At 40.9% G+C, this 18,562-nt stretch overlaps 1 protein-coding gene across 18 annotated transcripts in view; it reads left to right on the top strand.

The window, feature by feature from the left end:
- The window catches only part of Rhot1 (ras homolog family member T1), a 63,769-nt gene extending 48,725 nt beyond the window's left edge, over nt 1-15,044 (top strand). For 2 of the 18 annotated variants that reach the window (XM_087572029.1, NM_001440125.1), the window contains exons 17-22: nt 1,011-1,130; nt 2,030-2,232; nt 3,189-3,284; nt 4,839-4,961; nt 12,510-12,653; nt 13,987-15,044. In XM_087572029.1, coding sequence (XP_087428155.1) covers nt 1,011-1,130; nt 2,030-2,232; nt 3,189-3,284; nt 4,839-4,961; nt 12,510-12,653; nt 13,987-14,104 — 804 coding nt within the window. In that variant the 3' untranslated portion in view covers nt 14,105-15,044. Of the gene's footprint in view, nt 1-1,010; nt 1,131-2,029; nt 2,233-3,188; nt 3,285-4,838; nt 4,962-5,153; nt 6,813-12,509; nt 12,654-13,986 lie in introns of those variants that run through there. The other 16 variants (XR_015630609.1, XR_015630610.1, XM_087572032.1 and 13 more) reach the window with 9 other exon arrangements.
- Nucleotides 15,045-18,562: the final 3,518 nt, after the last annotated feature.

An 18,562-nucleotide genomic window follows, 5' to 3' on the forward strand; every position in this document is an offset into this window, starting at 1 on the left:
GCCTCCTGAGTGTGTTTGTTTTAAGTCCTTGTTAGTGAAATGGCATCAGTACTTGCCACAAAACCTAAAGGTTTGTTTGATCTGTGAACCTACATAAAGTTGAATGGAGAAAACCAGCTTCACTGAGTTATTCTCTGACTTTCACACACATGAAATACATACATACCTTTCATGCTAATAAATAAAAAACTAATTGCTTCAAAATATTAGTTTTAAGTTCTAATGTTATTGGCCAAAAATTAGTAGGAAACCAGTGCTGGTGCTTGGTAGTTTATCTGTAATCTGAATCAAGTTTATGTGTTCATCAGGGAGGAGTGTAGAAATATAAATGTATATGAAAGGAAGGGAAAATGTTGGTGAAATATAGTAGAACAGTTCTGTGCTTTTCTTGGTTGCTGTGATTTCCATTTTAGATTTGGTTCACAATAGATTAGCTCTGTCTCTTTAGGAAACTGCTTTCTCATAAGACAACCTTTCAACCCCAATTATGGAACGCTTCTAACAACTAAGTATTAATAAACATCCATGCAAATGGGCAGTGGTGGCTCACGCTTTAATCCCAGCACTGGAGGCAGAGGCAGAGGCAGAAGCAGGTGGGTCTCTGTGAGTTTGAGGCCAGCCTGGAATATGAACAAGTTCCAGGACAGCCAGAGCTACACAGAGAAACCCTGTCTCAAAAAAACGGAAACAAAACCAAAAAAAAAAAAAAATCCATACTTTGTTTTTCTCAGATAATCACATTGAACAAATGTTAGACATTTTATGACATTATATTTTATTCTTTCTGATAAGGGTTTTGTAAGTTCATTATTAACTATTGTTTGTCTTGTGTAGTGTTAAATATTTGTATTCAGCAGACATTGCTGACTATCAATATTTTATGTTCTTTGTAAATCATTTTTTGTGTTTTGGACTATGCACACTTTCATAATGTTTTATTTGAAGTTTGTCAAGTTACTTTTATATCAATATTACCATTCTTAGTTTCCCATTATCTCTATTTTTACAAGCTACATGATATCTCAGAGTCGGAGTTTCTTACTGAGGCTGAGATCGTTTGTGATGTTGTATGCCTGGTATATGATGTCACCAATCCCAAGTCATTTGAATACTGCGCCAGGATTTTTAAGGTTTGTTCTTATGCCCATGACTAATTATAACTTTATATGCAGTTTAAACGATCTCCAATGTGGTATTTCCTAGTCAGAAATTACAAGAAAATAGACTGCAGAGTTGTCTTAAAATATATATGCATCTAAAACAAAACTATATATATATGTACACATACACACACACATACACACACATGTATATATATGCAGCCATGTACCCTATCTCTGAAAATCCTAATTTCATTCCACACTAAATCCCAGTCATAAGCAGTAACATGTTTTTATTACATGTATTTTTGATGTGTATTCCTGATTGAGAACTTTTGCGTTAATGGAAGGTCTTCTTGGCTGTTAGAAATGCAAATAGCATATATAGTGCTAGTTACCCAAATAATGACAGTCAGAGCAAGGGAGTAGACTAGGGGCTTGCAAGGTGTATCATTCACTCTGAGATTATCAGCAAGAGTCAATGGGAGGAAAACGCTCTGTACAAAAATACTTATTGTAGCATTGTTTTTAATATCAAAAACTTGGAAAATTCAGGCATGTAACAGTTGAAGAACAGTTTCCTAGAAAAGATGAATGTCTAGGGAACAGTAAGCAACCACTGCAAGCAGCAGTTTAGATTCTGAAGACAGACATGGGCAGCCTTCTGGTTAAATGTTGTGTCCAGCATTATTGTAGCTGTGTGCAGTGTCCCTGCAGAATTAGGGTTTTGTTACCTACAGGAGAGAAGCAGTCCTGGTCATGCATAGGGAAAGGAGACTGATCTGGTGCTACCAAACTGCTTCTCTCTTCATTTTCTCCTTTGGAATTGTCCTTGCATCTCCTATCTGGGGAAGTGTTTTCATTTACATTGTTATATAGAAATTTTTGAATTTGACATCAATATTTGATTTCAATTTTTTATTCCATAGCAACATTTTATGGACAGCAGAATTCCCTGCTTAATTGTAGCTGCAAAGTCAGACCTGCATGAAGTCAAGCAAGAACACAGTGTCTCACCTACTGATTTCTGCAGGAAACACAAAATGCCTCCGCCTCAAGCCTTCACTTGTAACACTGCTGATGCGCCCAGTAAGGATATCTTTGTTAAGCTGACAACGATGGCCATGTACCCGTAAGTACTGCTCTGTCTTCGTTTTCCTGTTGCATGGTTCACAGTAGCATTGCATGCCATTTGCCATGGCGGGTCTTTGTCACATCAAAGTGTTCAGCAACAGTAAGAAACCTGGTAATGAGAAGGGCTAAATTTGAGCAACTGCAAATTCGGTGTGAGTGTCGTAAATGACAGAAGTGGCGTTTCCAGAATATTTGTGTGTTTCGAGCAAGCTGTAGCTGTCCTAACAACAGTATGATAAGGCACAGCGCCAGCCAGCACAGGCATTTCTACGTGAATACAAGTTCATTTTTAAATTCTCTGTGCCTTTGGTGTGTGCCGAATTCTAGTCTTTTGTGAATTTACATCGAGTTTAAATTTTATGTCTGAATTCAGGATTTGTCTTTTTTAAAGTGCTGTGAAAAGTTACAAGTGCAATGTCCACTATGTAAATATTTGCATTGTATAGCCATATATTTCATGTACATTTATTATATCTATACATGCATATAAACAAGCCTATGACTGGTTATCTTCATAGTTTACTAACTGCCTTAAAACCGCATGATCTCAATGCCATCCAGCTCAAGTACTGTTTGTATCAGTTCTATTTTGTAACATGAACAGCTTTCAGGCAGTGCGTTTCTTAGGAGTTGAGAATGTAGTCTTTATTTCTCTTGTCAGTCTTTAAGTCATTTTTCTCATGAAAACTAGAATAGAGTATAATTGATGCAATACTCAAATATAACAATAATAATTAGATATTATTATAAACAAAAACTAATGCTTTCCAAAAGTGTTAATTTGTATAGATTTTTGAAATCATAGTATACTGGTGTTCTTTTAAATATTTGAGAAAAAAACAGCAAACCTTTGCTTTTCTATCTTTATTGAAAGACAAGTCATTCCTATTAATATAAGATTTAAAAACCCTTGTTTTACCTTTGCTTTAAAACTCTCATGTATGTTATCTACAGAGAGGATCATTACAGAGGCAGCCTCTCCCGAGACATGGGCAGCACTGATAGAATAGAGAATTTGAGAAAAATCTGGGTCTTTCTAAAAACTGCTTTGTAAGTTACTTTTTCTTTATGATTCTGTGGGGTTTGTTTACATTTTCTTATAGGGTGGCCCAATCTCCTTCCTTGCTGTTAATATTTAGAAATATCTAGAAACGCACTGCTTGGTCAGATGCCCTGCCTAGCTGTAACTCACCGTGCTGTCCCTGCTGTGTCCGTGCCGCACCAGCTGCTTAGGTAGCTGCAGGCGGGCCTAGAGCTGGGCCTCTAATGCACCGTGCTAACCCACGTGTGAGCGTGTGTGTGTATATATGATAAATGTACATATACGGACACTCCCTACGTAATCAGTTACAAACCACTTCTCATGAAGCGTCTCCCTGTTGCTCAGCAGTCTGCACCTCTCCTTTTTGGTGGGTGGAGCCATGTTCATGTAGAAGAGTCAGATCGAGTTTCACAAATGGATTCTAGTATGACAGCTGGCAGTGTCTTGGTAGCGGACATACAATTCCTTACCACAAACCAGGTTTTTAAAAGAAATATCTTGAGCATTAATTCTCAAAATTGATTCTTGTTTTTCTTCATATTGGGAGTTAGGCACTTTTGGGATGCTGCTAGTGGCCACAGCCACGCCACTGTGCGCTGTGGTCTCATCAGCTCTCACAAGCTAAGCCAAGTCCTTTGACTGAGAAGCCTCCGAAAATGACCAGATGTCACAGGAAGTGATGGCATTAATTCATCCGATGGTGCTCTTCTCAGTGGGTTCTGCGCCCGTCAGTACCTTGTCATGGGTGGTGTGATGGCTTGGTTTGACCACTGGCAGTCATTGAAAGCCCCTGCATTCTAGTCAGGGCGTAGGTGAAGTGGGTGACCCAGGTGCCTGCGCTAACCAGTGAGACTCCACTCAACCAGAAAGGAGTCAGAAAGCTCTTCAATTCCTAACCGACTCAATTGGCTCACTGTGGGTTACATCCTTACCAGAGTGTCACCCGTCATACTTACAGCTGCTGTTTGTAGCTGCTGACATTAACCCTGCATTTCTTCCAGTACAGATTTATGAAGCACTCTGATTTCCTCTGGGAGCCAGAGTGCTTGGTGAATTAAAGACGATGCAGTTCATATCTTCCTAGGGTTGGCTTTTGTATGTTTGTCCCCCTTCTCCTTCCTGGTTTTCAGGCATGTGTATGCTGAGGGAGGAGGAAAACCAGGGAGTGCTTACTCAAATGCTAGCAAGCCTGTCCTTTCAGTTGGTGCTATGGCTTACTCAAGTTTTATTTTTATTAATTTAGTTGAGGGTGCCATCTATTGCTGTGCATATGTATTCCACTAAAACTCATCTAATGGCGATTCCATTCCCCCTTCCAACAGTTTTTTAAAGTGCTAGCTAATATTCCTTAGATTTCCTATAGGGAGGGAGGAAACTGTTCCTGCTCACTGTACTTTCAGCAAATGTGGAATTCTGCACAACTTTAGCATGCCCCACACTGTCCTTCTCCTTTCTACAGTCAGTGTTGCTTATGCCTAAATCTTTTTTTTTAAGTCGGCACACTCGGCTGTGCCATATTGCTAAGTGAAAACTCAACCCTGTCCTTCTGTGTGTTTTCACAGCCATGCCCGGTTACGCTGTATGTGCACCTGCAACAGGTGCACCTTTTGCATCTGTCAGAACCTCCTCAACTCAGACTTGCTGCAATCTGTAAAGAACAAAGTCTTCACTGCAGTTCTTAACAGGTTCTTAACTTTATTTACTGGGTACCAGGCATTCTGTTAAAATACAAAAGAAAAAGTGGATAACTATTTTTATCTAGCTACTCACTACAAAAGCAAAAGCCAACTGACCCCCACTAACTTCCACTGGAAGGCTCAATGTGATGACAGTGTTTAGTTTGGGAATCATCATTAATAATGTTTTCTAATTAATAGGTTTATTTCGGGAACTATAAAACAAGATTTGAGTCTTTTTCATTAGAAAAGTAGCCATCTGTTCCGTCTGAGGACATACTAAGTACGTGGATATTATAATCTTTGGGTGTGAATTGTAGACTAGGAGGACTTTCGTAGTAAGGAACAGACTTGTCAATTCAAAATCAAAAACACTGTACTGTATTTAGTTCACATTCCTATGACATACCACATGCAGACCGTGCTAATATGAATTGTATTCTTTTCTTGAAACCATTTGTAGTTCCAGTATATCTTTTGGGGGAAAAAAGGACCTGGAATGTTTACTTGAAAGAACAAGGGTTCTAGAAACAAAACTAACAATCAGCTTTAAAGTTTTAAGGAATATAGAAAAAAGCTGTAGTGCTGGATTCTAAGCCCTCCTCCCTCAAGTTTATTAACCCTGTTTACTCCAAACAAGCAGATTGCTTACTGAAGTCATTCTTAAGGTGCTAAGCTATGACATAGTCCTAGAACGTAATGTATTCTCTCAAAACTGAAATGGGGGGAGGGGTGCATTTATTCTCTCAAAGCAATGAACTTTATTATTCTTCTCATGCTACCCTTTTAAATGTTTTTAAATTTAAAAACATATGTGATATTAGTTTATATTTTATGTCAAATTTGTATGTCTAAGGATGACTGTTTTTTTAAATCATCTAAATATAGTTAAGAGCTATACTTGATTAAACAGATGATCAGGCTAATAATAGACTTAGTTTAAAGTGGCTCAGCTATGTGGTCCATCCTTGAATACTCTCACTACATCTATATCCTGGCTAGACTCTAACTGGACTAAATAATCTGGTATGTGCTCATCACCAGTGTCGGAGCTGAGCCTGGAGATGCTGACGGTTTGTAAGTGTTAAAGGCATTCTGCAAGTGTTTCAGGGATGCTTTGAGCAATAGCAGCTCCACAATAGGAATGTAGCCCCTTCAGGTACTGTTTTGAAGGGATTACCCGCTCGCCTGGTAGTAAAGTTCTGCCTCTCTTTTGAGAGCATCTTGTAAAGGAGGAACCAGACAGACTCCCCATGGTGACTGGCAAAAGTGTTAGGCTAGTTCAAACCAAACAAACTGAGGAGCTCCAGGAGATTCTGAACTGTGTCTGCTAGCGCCTTGCGAACGGCTCTCTGCACAGCTTCCTGAAAGGTGGCTATAGCTTTCTTTGGAGAGAAGTTTTGCTTTTGCTCTTAATTTTTAGGTAAAATGTTTTTCCTGTAGCTTTCCCTCTGTTACTTAGCTCTGTGCTTGGAACAGTACACAACCACTCTTCCCCTCCAGGCTGAAGAATCAGGTGATTTTTAGGGACCTCATCATTTTTATTGTTGCCATCTGAAATCCCTGTAAGTTAGCAGGTGCCACAGAGTTGCTAGCAGTGGTGCAGGAGGTGTTGTCTGACTAGAACTAGCCGGCACATGTTCAGGCCTCAGCTAATACATGACAACGTTCTTAGTGGCCCATCCCACTGTTGACATGTGTTATTAACTGCGGTTAATCAAAACTGGTTCTTTTCTTCATCAGAAGCACTATTAGCGCATGTCCCTTCCTCTCTGGTTGTGTTCTTAATATTTTAGTTGACATTTTGAAATGTAAATATAGGTACATATATCTCTCTACTAAATATTACTTTTTAATCCATTTGTTTTAGCTCAGTCATTTAAACATTATTTTTATAATTTGTCGCATTATATAACAATCATTTTGTTATTTGCAAATTGCATAGATTAGATGTGTTTTCGTTTTCAAGTTACTGATAATGTTGGAAAAAAAGAAGTGGACAGGCCATAAGAAGGAAACTGCCAGTGATAAATGTAAAACTCAGTTGGCAAAAAATAACACTTGAGCCAGGTGTGGGGGACACATCTGTAATCCCAGCACTTGAGAGACTGAGGTAGGAGGATCAGGAATTGACTCACATAAGGAGTTTGAGGCTAGCTTGGGCTATTTAAGCACCTATCTCAAAAAATAAAATGAAACAATAAGTAATAAATTTTAAAAACTGTTGTATCATTAAGCTGAGACACTCAAGTAGCTGAGGCAGGAGGATCTCCAGTTCAAGGCCATCCTGGCTTACACAAGTAAGTTTGAGGCATGACTAAACTTCATCCTGAGAACCTAGCTCAAAAAAAAAAAAAGAAAAAATATATTATTACCTAATATACATTGTATATTATTACCTAGTATATATTGTGTGTTACTTAATATATTATATATTATTATCTAGTATACTTTATATGTTATTATCTAGTACATACTGTAGATACTTAGCTATCAGGAGGAGTTTTAGGAAAGGATTTTTTTTTTTTCTTTTTTTCGGAGCTGGGGACCGAACCCAGGGCCTTGTGCTTGCTAGGCAAGTGCTCTACCACTGAGCTAAATCCCCAACTCCAAGGATTTTTTTTTTAATCAGTCTGTAATTTTTGTCACATTCCCCTGACTTACCAGTGGATTGTTTTGTTACTGAACAGAAAGTGACTTCTGTTTGATATCTTATTCTTGGTGAGCCCATCTTGGCTTATTGTAATTATAAAACACCATTTCAATATCTGTTTTTGGAAGCTCTTAACTGCTGTCATAGCAGACTGAGTCATTCTCTGTAGCATTGGTAACAATTTTCCCCATAGCTTGATTCGGTCAGTTTCTAGGTGAGATAGTTTGGAGACACAGTGAATTGATGTACTTGTTCTACACCGAGATCCTGTAACAAGTGAGCCCTTTCTCACATCTGTTAAAATGGGAAGTAATGTCATAATAGTGTCAGCACTCATTACTGACTTCTGGTGATAAAGCACAGAAAGGTAAGGAGGAGGACAATGTCCATTTCAGAGGGCACCATTCTCACCTCAGTTGCTGCTTCTCCTCAGTTGCTGCTTCTCCGTGTATTGGATAGAAGTACAGTGAGCTTCAGGGGTTCTATACTAAGTTTCTTCTAGGTAGGAAAGCAGCTGGGTGGATAGAGGTCTAAACTCAGTTCCCAAAGGACCTAGAACTGTAGGTGAGGATGTGGATGGATGAAATGCCTGAGTGTGAGGAGAGATGGCAACTGGAACAGTCCCGTCTGCAAGAGGCACTCACTGTTCAGCTCTACTCCTGCGCTGGGTAGGACTGCTGTTGGCCGGCTTTCTGATTCTACAAAAGACTAAAAATCAGAAGTTTTATGTGCATGAGCTTGTTACATGGTATTACCCATGCTTCTCTTCCCAACACTAGAAAGGCTGAGGCAGGAGAATTACCATGGGTTTGAAGCCAGTTTGTACCATAGAATTTGTTCTAATGGACTAGAATGAGACCCTGTGATGGCACAGGCCTTTGGTCCCAGCAGTCCAGGCAGAGGCATGTGGAGCTCTGAGTTCCAGGGCAGCCATGGCTACACACCTGGCCTCAACACACAAAACCCCACCAAAAATCCAAAATTTAATGTGAAATGTTCTGGTAATTGACAAATACACATTAAAGACTTAAGAAATTACCAGAACAAAGCATGTGTATATGCCACTATTTTGCAGTCTTAGTTTTAAGGTAAAGTCCTTGAAAATGGACACAGACTGAGTCTGGTGTGGTGCTGAGGTCAGAGATTACCACAAGTTCAAGAGCTTGTCACAAACAAATACAGCAGAAAAAGAGGGATGACAGTGTCCCCATTCTTTACCCTACGTTTACTACTCACCCGAGGAAGAGTATCTGGATGGCGAGAGGAGAATGGAGACTTCCATTCTCAGGCTTTGACAGTAGTTGGTGTTGGTCACTGTCGGTTGCCATGCTAAGTGTATGCTAATTAATATTATTAATATAAGCAGAAAAAAACCCAGTTCATTAAAAGTTGTTGAAGGACTTTTAGCTGAGTCTCATTTCCTGAGGACGGTTCCCACTTCCCACTAAGTGTTTGATTTACAGAGTGGGGCACATGCACACATGCACAAAAGAAAGCACAGTTTTAACCCAGCACTCCAGAGGCAGAGACAGGAGGAGCTGTGAGTTCCAGGACAGCAAGGGCTACATACAAACACATATCTGAACACATAGCTTCACAGTTTTGTCTTTGGGTTTAATTGCTGTGAAGAGACATCACGAGCATAGCAGCTCTTATAAAGAAAAACATTTCATTGAGGCCAGCTTACAGTTTCAGAGGTTTAGTCCATTATCATGGTGGGAAGTGTGGCAGTGTGAAGACAGATATGGTGCTGAAGGAACTGAGAGTTCTGCATCTTGATCCAAAGGCAGCAGAAGGAGACTGTCACGTTGGCCAAACTTGAGCATATGTGAAACCTTGGAGCTCACCTCCACAGTGACACACTTCCTCCAACAAGGCCACACCTTCTAAGATGCCACTCCCTATTAGCCAAGAATTCAAACACATGAATCTAGTCTGTTCTTTTCTGTAGAATCATGTTCCACTCCCTGCCCATACACTTGTAGTCATAACATAATGCGAAATACTTTTAGTCCTACTTCAAAAGTCCCCATAGTCTGTCACAGTCTGAACAATATTAAAAGTCCAAAGTCCAGAGTCTCTTCTGAGATTCATACAAGCTGTTCAATGTAATACCATATAAAATCAAAGCCAAACATCAGATCACACACTTCCAACATACAATGGCATAGGATACAGTACCATTCAAAACTGTAGGGAAGGGGGTATAGTAAGGAATTACTGGGTCAAAGCAAGACCCAAAAAACCTGTAGTGGGCAAGCTACAGATTCTGCATCTCCATGTCAGATGTCAAAGTGCTCTTCAGGTCTCCAACTCCTGCCGCCTTTGTTGATGGCAGCACTTTTCTCTTTGGTTGGCTCCACTCTCTGGTAACAACTTTCCTCAGCAGGTGTCCCGCAGCTCTGGCATCTCTGACCTCTTGGGGTTCTCTGTGGCGATCCAGGCTTCACCTCCACAGCTTCACACAATCCTCTCTGAGCCTCTGTTCAGGGACACGCCTGCCACGTGCCTGACCTCAGGTGGCTTTCCTTAGTAATAGAGGGAGATCTCATAGCCCCTTTCTTTCTGCTGCCAAGTTCTGCTGCTTGGCTTGCTGCTCGGAGCTGGGGACCGAACCCAGGGCCTTGCGCTTGCTAGGCAAGCGCTCTACCACTGAGCTAAATCCCCAACCCCTCATTCTAAATTTGAAGAAAAAGGAAATTAAATGTGAGGACACCTCATTTTTATTTTCCTTATTATATTTTTTATTTGTTAATGCAATTCATCTATCTCTTCACCTTATGTGTGTGAGTACACTGTCACCATCTTCAGACACACCAGAAGAGGGCATCAGATCCCATTACAGATGGTTGTGAGCCACCATGTGGTTGCTGGGAATTGAACTCAGGACCTCTGGAGGAGCAGTCAGTGCTCTTAACCTCTGAGCCATCTCTCCAGCCCTAGAAACCTTTTTTTAATAGCATATATAGAATCAGAATTTGATTATAGTTTTGGTAACCTTTTGTGATAGTTTTCAACTCGAAATGTATAATTTGGAAAAATAGAAAAGCTATGGCTAATACTTCTGTGTCCTAAGACACAAATGTAATGTCGTGAATTACATTTATCTAAGAGTATTTTCTTAAAAGTTCATCCCTGAGATACATGAATGGAGTTGTAAAGTTAAAATACCACTGTATTTGTGTCCTGTGAGTTATAGTTAGAAGGATAAGTGGGAGGATAAAAGGAATAAAGATTAAAATGTCAAATTCCTTTGTACGACATTATAGGGGAATACTAATTAAAGTACTACTGGAGTATAGAAGATGTGCTAGAAATAGGGTGCAGTGGTTAGAAGAGCATTTGTTGATTCCCGGCACCCACATGATAGTTCACAGCCATCTGTAACTCTAGATCCAGGGGGATCCTTGTGTTCTCCTTCTGACCTCTAAGGTGACAGGCATGCATACATACAGATAAAACACATTATAAAATCTAATAAAATATTTAAAATACAACAACAAACATAACAAAAAGGAAGCTGAGTGTGGCCGCATACTTAAAATCAAAGATCTCGGAAGACTGAGGCAGAATTAGACCTTGTCTCAAAGACAAACAAGGGGCAGCCAGATGGCTCGGAGGGTAAAGTCACTTGCCATTAAGCATGACAACCTGAGTTTAATCCCTGGGACCCACCTGATGGCAGGAGAACACTGACCCCTTCATGTTGGCCTCCAACTTGCACTTGCAGCGCTGGCCTCCCCACATTCTCCTCACCCCCACACAAGTAACAACACTGGAAAACAACAGCGACAAAGGAGCTTCTCGAAGCGCACACTCAAATGAGGACTCTTGGTGAGAACTAATTGTGACAGATGCTGGCGGACTATGGCTAGCTTTAATGCTCATCCCTCTCTCCCTGTACATTGAAGAATAGAGGACAAAATTAAACAAAAGCAAGCTGTCTGGACATAGTGGCTCCTGCCCACAATTCCAGCCGAAGTGGGAGGATCATAGGCTCAAGGCACATCCCAAATCCCTGCCTCAAAACAAAATAATACAACTGGAGATGTAGATCAGCGATGGGCGGTGAAGGCCCTAGCTTATCCCCAGTATTCCCCATAATAAGCATGCAAAAGTTGAAGCAAAAGCTTCACACACTCTCAGCCTGTGATGTTACTTTAAGTCCATGGTTCTCAACGCTGTGACCCTTTAATTCAGATCCTCATGTTGTGGTGACCTCTAACCATAGAAGTATTTTCATTGCTACTTCATAACTGATAGTTTGCTGCTGTTAAAATTTGTAATGTATATCTGTGTTTTCTGATGGTCTTAGGTGGCCCCTGTGAAAGGATCATTCGACCCCCTACAGGGCCCAGGTTGAGAACCACTGCTTTAAGTCATCTCTGACTATTGGAAATGCAAACTGTTCATCTCAGTGTGAATTCTTGATATCTGACAGTTTGCAATGTTGGAGTCATTTTTTTTCATGGATAGTACTTTTAGTTTTCAGCATTCTGAAATTCTAAGTTCATACACTTCATAACTAGTGATGATTAACCTCATTTTAGTGACTACTGCGGTTGTCCTATGTTGTCAGCTGGTGCATACAGCAGTGGTTTGAAGGATTTCTTTGTGTCTCATGGATACTAAGACCAGCCTCCTAGGGTTATATAGGAGATGCATGTAGCAGCTTTTGTCTCCTTGTTCAGTGGATGAATGTTTTAAGAGTACTTAGAGATTGTTTATAACTCGGCATTTATCTATGTAATACATATATTTTAAATATATAAAGCATAAAATTCAATCTGATAGAAAAGCAACCCAAAATATATGTAGGATGTTTAATTGAGAGATGTTATTTTGAGTCCTGTTCTTTGGTGAGCTCTGCTGTGAACTACCAACTGTGTGCATGTGTGTGAAAGGTTAAAAGCCCGGGTAGCTGAGTGGGGCGCCATGCTGTTAGCGGACGACGAAGGCAGTATTACTCACCAGGTGCACGCCGTCCGCTCTGTAGAAGATTCCATCTTCATGGAGTCATCCCGTGGTCAGATTTTTCTTGACAACAGGTAACATTTCTCATCACCAATGGGCTGGCCTTGTTAGAATCTTCCCAGCTAGAAAAAACAGATCTAAATATTCTCGTTCCCTAACCTTTTAAAAAATAAAAACAACGCCTGCTAGAAGAACTAACTTAGAATGTAGAATGAAGCTGTGGTACCACTTTGCTGTGTAAAACATAATTACGGGAAAAGAGACTGTGGTAAGGATGAGATGTGGAGTGCATGTGTTGTTTGCCTGTGGTGAGGAGCATGGGGCACTGGCTTGTGTTGCAGTGGTTTCTAGGGAAGAGCAGGTTGCATTTGTGAGAACTAACCCAACTTGTATAGCTGTGACTAAGGCTAATAGTTATATACAGTTTGAACTCTTAGCTCTTAATTCCTTTGCATATGACAGTGTCATCTTCTTTTAATGATCTGACTCTTGCTTCAAACCTGCCTAATTGTAAAGTCGCCAAGACTATCTAAACTGAGCTTTTAATTCTGGAAGTTCTCGTAGCACCTCTGTTGTGTCCGCTTACCTGAAAGCCCAGCCTAACTCTCTTCACTGACACTTAAATACAGTGTTCAGACAGTTGCTTTAAGCTCTGTTCTGTTTGTGGTAAGCTGTCATACTTGAGATGCCTGAGGGTGCTTAGCAGCGTTATTAACTGAGCATGCTCACAAACTGAGTTTGTGGCACAGGCTGTCCCTGTTCTTGTTATGCATAATATGGCTTCTTCTGTGCCATTACCCTTTGATGCATCACATTACATCATGCCCTTCATTTGCTGTCGTTATCACTGCCTGTCTGACTAACATCAAGGTTTGTTGGGTTTAGTTTTGGGGGTTTTTCTCTTTGGTTAGCAGTAACCAAACTAATGCAGACTGGTCAATCTTCCCTTCCTTCTTGGGTATATTTTAGAGGGTAAATTTCATTGCTCTTGAGACAGTACCGTCACTTGTCAATTAACTGCTTACAAGAGAGAAGACTTGTCTTCCTCACCTTCCATGAACAGATGGGCCCTGAAAATGAGAGGCTCCAGCCTAATTCTCATTTTGAAGGACTATGATAACGTTGAGAAGTATTCAGATGATTTATCTGATTTCATTTCCCATGTGACAAAAATATATAAAATTTTAGGTGTTGACTTCCAAGTAGTAGCTAATTGTAAAGACATTTGTCTTTGCCGATGTCTCTATTGTGTGTATAGCCATACGGATAAATGCTCTGGGCAAGCATTACTGTATGCAATTAGCCTGACAAGTGTGCTAATACTTCCCCAGATAGACTGCTAGATGAGAACTGTGACTTTTTCCTACTAATAATGTTTTAAATATTAATTCTATTTTCTAACTGCAGGCACGTGACACAAGCTGACCTCAAGAGCTCAACATTCTGGCTTCGAGCAAGCTTTGGTGCTACTGTCTTTGCAGTCGTGGGCTTTGCTATGTACAGAGCACTATTGAAACAGCGATGATTAAGATCAAGAACCGGCCTCCCACACACACACTTCTATGTACATCCTGAATGCTTTAAGTTCTGCTAGAGACACTGAGATATTTATACATGCAGAGTTACTTTATTAATATTAGTAATTCATGCATAAGAGTATTTTACTCATAGTAATGACTGCAGTATTGGCTGGCATGTGGAAAGAAAACATCTTAGTAGCCAAATATAAATGGCTAAGTTTCAAAGGCCAAAAGGGAATATTCTGTAAATAATGTAAATATTCAAGCAAGATATGGTCTCCTGAACCGACTTCTAGAAATGGTATTTCCAGACATTTCTCCAGTAGTGTTGTGTGGCCCACCTGCTAGGTTCAGTCCCAGGGGTTGTGTTTACTCAGGTATCACACGTTATTTCAAGGGGACTCAGAATGAGCCTTTGGCTTCTATAGCCATTTCTCTCCACTTTTAAGATCACACAGGAGTCAAGGTCAGCTTTCCAAAACCACTCTGTTTCCGTCACTGTGGTAGGCCGGCATTAAAGCCATCATGAAACCTAGAAAGTTGTGGAGCTGAGTATGTGGCTGAGGACCTGAGGCAGAAACAGGTAGCGGAGGTTACCCGTGTCACCACATTGCTTCTTTGTCAGAGTGTGGATTTTATAGCCCTTTCAGTCAAATGGGGAAAACAATTTGTATATTATCAATGTTTTTAGTTCTATTAAAGAAGCCACCCTGACCACCGCTGACTCACCCAGAGTGAAAACCGTCCTATCATGGCTGTGTCTGTGTAGTATATTGCCGTAGCTGCATGTGTCATGAACTGTTCTATATCTGGCCAGGATAACCTAGAGGCAACATTTTTTTAATGGTAAAATAAATCTAATGAATATAAACTCTCACAATAAACCTATTTTTTCCATCATTGACCTTTTCAAGTATTTAAATAAATAACTACTGTGTACTGTGATCTTGAGGTTTTTTGTTTTGTTTTGTTTTGTTTTTTTTTGTCTTCTGAGGTAAAAATCTGTCCAGATGTAAGTCTGCTCCTCTGGTTTCTACCTTTCTTAGATTAGACATTATTTTTTTATACAAAACAGTGCTGTTGTAGGGAGTTGAGTAGGATGTGTGTAGATCTATTTAGAGTGTGTTCTCGGGGCAGGCCTGCAGGACCCGTCTGCCCTGCCTGCTGAGCTTCTCGTGCAGCTCACACGGGCAGCTGCCCCTGGGACGTGAGGGCTCTTCTCTCTGGTGTTAGGAGGCTGTTTTTCCATGAGGTCACCCCTTCCTGAGCAACAGTGACGGCTTAGCCAATGACAAACCTGTTCCCCTGCTTCTCCTCTGCCTTCCTCTTCCCATCTCATTCTAAATTTTTTTTTTTTTCCGGAGCTGGGGACCGAACCCAGGGCCTTGCGCTTGCTAGGCAAGCGCTCTACCACTGAGCTAAATCCCCAACCCCTCATTCTAAATTTGAAGAAAAAGGAAATTAAATGTGAGGACACCTCATTTTTATTTTCCTTATTATATTTTTTATTACATTGGTCTTTATTCTATGTATCTGTGTGCCATGGCCTGTGTGTGGAGCTCAGAGAAGTTAGAGGAGTCAGTCTCTGGTTAGTGTGGTCTTGGTGATAGAACTCAGGGCATCAGACTTGATAAACAGATGCCTTTACCTGCTGAGCCATCTTTGGGCACTTAATTTTGATTTTTTTTTTCTGAGAATTTCCCATGTACCAAATAAACTGATCTCAGTTATGCACTTTTCAAAGACAGCTATTTCTTTCCTTCCGCAATTCTTTGTTTTGACTAAAATATTTCAAGTAGATATGCCTAATAGATTGCTGTATTTGAGAAACAGGAAAGAAAGCAATTCATGGAGAGGTACAAAGGGGAGAGGCACAGTGGCTCACCCCTTTAATCCCAGCACTCAGAAGGCAGAGGCAGGCGGATCTCTGAGTTCTAGTTCAGTAGAGTGACCAAACAGAGAAATAAATGCTGTCTTAAAGGTGGGTGGGGTGATTGTGTGTGGAAAGTGCTGGGTTTAATATTTAAATTTTTTTATCAATCATGTTTTTTGTTTGTTTTGGGGTTTTTGAGACAGGGTCTTACCTATGAACTCTGGCCTGAACTCCCTTGTTTACCAGGGTGGCTTCAAATTTATAGATGCACCTCTGAGTGCTAGGATTAAAGTCTTAAAGGCAAGTGCCACCATGCCTGGCTAATCTTTTCATCTTAAGTCTCTTCGGTTCACACAGTCAGGACAGTGGCTCCGTTTGTCTTTGTTGGTGTCTAACCCACACTGTGAAGTCTGGATGCCCTCCTGTTCTGTCAGCTGGGTGGTGGTGTGAGCACAGGTCCTCATGCCACCTTCCTCAGCCTGCGGAAGTGTCCCCTCGTTTACACTTGAGCAGCTAGCTAGTATGGGAAAGCACAGTAAGGCTGCTTCTTACTTTGGCAGTGTGCTCTAAAAATGCAAGCTCTAAGAATACTCAGAAAAACGAGGGAGTTATAGCTAAAGGATCAAAGGAAAACTTCTCACTGGAAACCAATAGCATCATCTCGTAAATGGACGGTTCTGAGGCTGTTTTTGATGTTTTAATAAGCAATAAGGCATTTTTAAAAGAACTATCACTGAAATATTATTGTCCTGTGTCTTAATCACAGAAACAGCCTCTCTCTTGGTGGCTGGGGGTCTTCGTTTGTGCTCTTACATCATCATCACATTTGACCAGAAGACTTCCCATGTTGTAGGCAATGGTGAATGCCAGAGTAAGAGTGGGCTGTGGTGTTAGGCATTTGGGGAACACACACCCATTCTGAAGTGACCCACAAGTTGAAAGTAGGGAGACTTGGGGAATCTTCTTGTACACATCAGCTGGCTGGAAGGCACCACAGGGGATACACTGATTTTCCAATCCCAAGTGAAATGAGAAACACCCTGGCCTGCAGGAGAGTGGTACAATACTGGGCAGCCAGGAAGAAACAGGCAAGTTAGTCTCTGTGGTGGCGCGTAAAACTGTGAAACATGACCTTAGGATGCAAGGAAGATTCAATTTGCTGCTGCACCCCTCCCCAGTGTCTGAATTGTACTAGTGTAAGTCAGTATCAAAGCCTCTTTCAAATGTACAGTCATTTGTGTCTTTAGATGGTTGATTCCAAAGAGCGCGCGCGCGCGCGTGTGTGTGTGTGTGTGTGTGTGTGTGTGTGTGTGTGTGTGTGTGTGTGTGTGTTTTTGCGTGCACGCACCTGTCTGCACCTGTCTGCATGTGGGTGAGTGGATTTCAGTGTGCTTGTAGAAATCAATAGACTGCTGGAGTTGGTTCTCTTTTCTTTTCTTTTCTCTTTTTTTTTTCGGAGCTGGGGACCGAACCCAGGGCCTTGTGCTTGCTAGGCAAGCGCTCTACCACTGAACTAAATCCCCAACCCCCGGTTCTCTTTTCTACCATGAGTGTTCCAGGGTTTGAACTCAGCCAGCAAGCGTCTTTTAACTGCTGAACTATCTTACTGGCCTTCTCTCATTTTTACATGGGTTCCACACTCAATTCCCAGGATTTGACAAAAGTCATCAGGTTTTGTGACAAGGTCCTTCACCCCACTGAGCCATCTTTGCTGGCCTTTTCTTGTGTTTTAAACTCTGTTAAATTACCTTCTCATCAGGAACAGGTGTCTGTTAATATGGTTGGCCTTCAGAGCTAAACATCATCTGATTTGTAGGTGTCACAGTGGTGTGTCTGAGATCGTTTCAGAAACCAGTGCCTTGCCCCGTGACACACTCAGACTCCTCAGTCTGCTTATCCCAGTTTCGGGGTTCATAAACCTTACTGGGTTTAGGGATTGTGCCACCACTAGGACTCCTGTCTAACTTCACAGAGTCACTCTGGTTCTTAGCTGTGCCTTTAGGAGAGCATTTGCACTGTAGGTTTTCTCTTTTCTCTGGCAAACAACTGTTAATATGCAACTCCGAGGGTGTCCTCCCTGGGTTTGAAAGCTGAATGCCAGCTGAATATACACAAAGCATTCCCGGAATTATCTTTACATATTGAAAAATTCACATTCTGCAAGAACAAATTCTTTCTGAACATTTTCCTATTTATAGTTTACATTTGTATTTTATGATCAAATAGCCCAGAGCTTATTATTAGAATGGTATAAATGCAAATGTGGCAACTTATGGCTTGCGAACTTTGTAAAAAGCACAAATAGCAAACATCAGGATTGCACTACAGAACACTGTGTAGAATGAAGACCCCTCTGGGTACAAGCTAAGCAAATGCATGTGACTGCATTCCAGTAAGACTTCACGTACCCTGAACTTAGAATTTCACACAACCTTTACATGCCACAGAACAGTCTTCTGGGTTTTTCTTCGGTGATCAGTTTTTTGTTTTGTTTTTTCTCATGTGTAGCATGTGCATGTAAGTATGTTAGGGGTTGTGTGTCACTGTCTGTCTGCATGTATAAAGAGGCCTAAGGTGACTTCACATGTCT

The sequence above is a fragment of the Rattus norvegicus genome, chromosome 10 (assembly GCF_021556685.1).
Source record: "Rattus norvegicus strain SHRSP/BbbUtx chromosome 10, alternate assembly SHRSP_T2T, whole genome shotgun sequence".
NCBI classification, from domain to species: domain Eukaryota; kingdom Metazoa; phylum Chordata; class Mammalia; order Rodentia; family Muridae; genus Rattus; species Rattus norvegicus.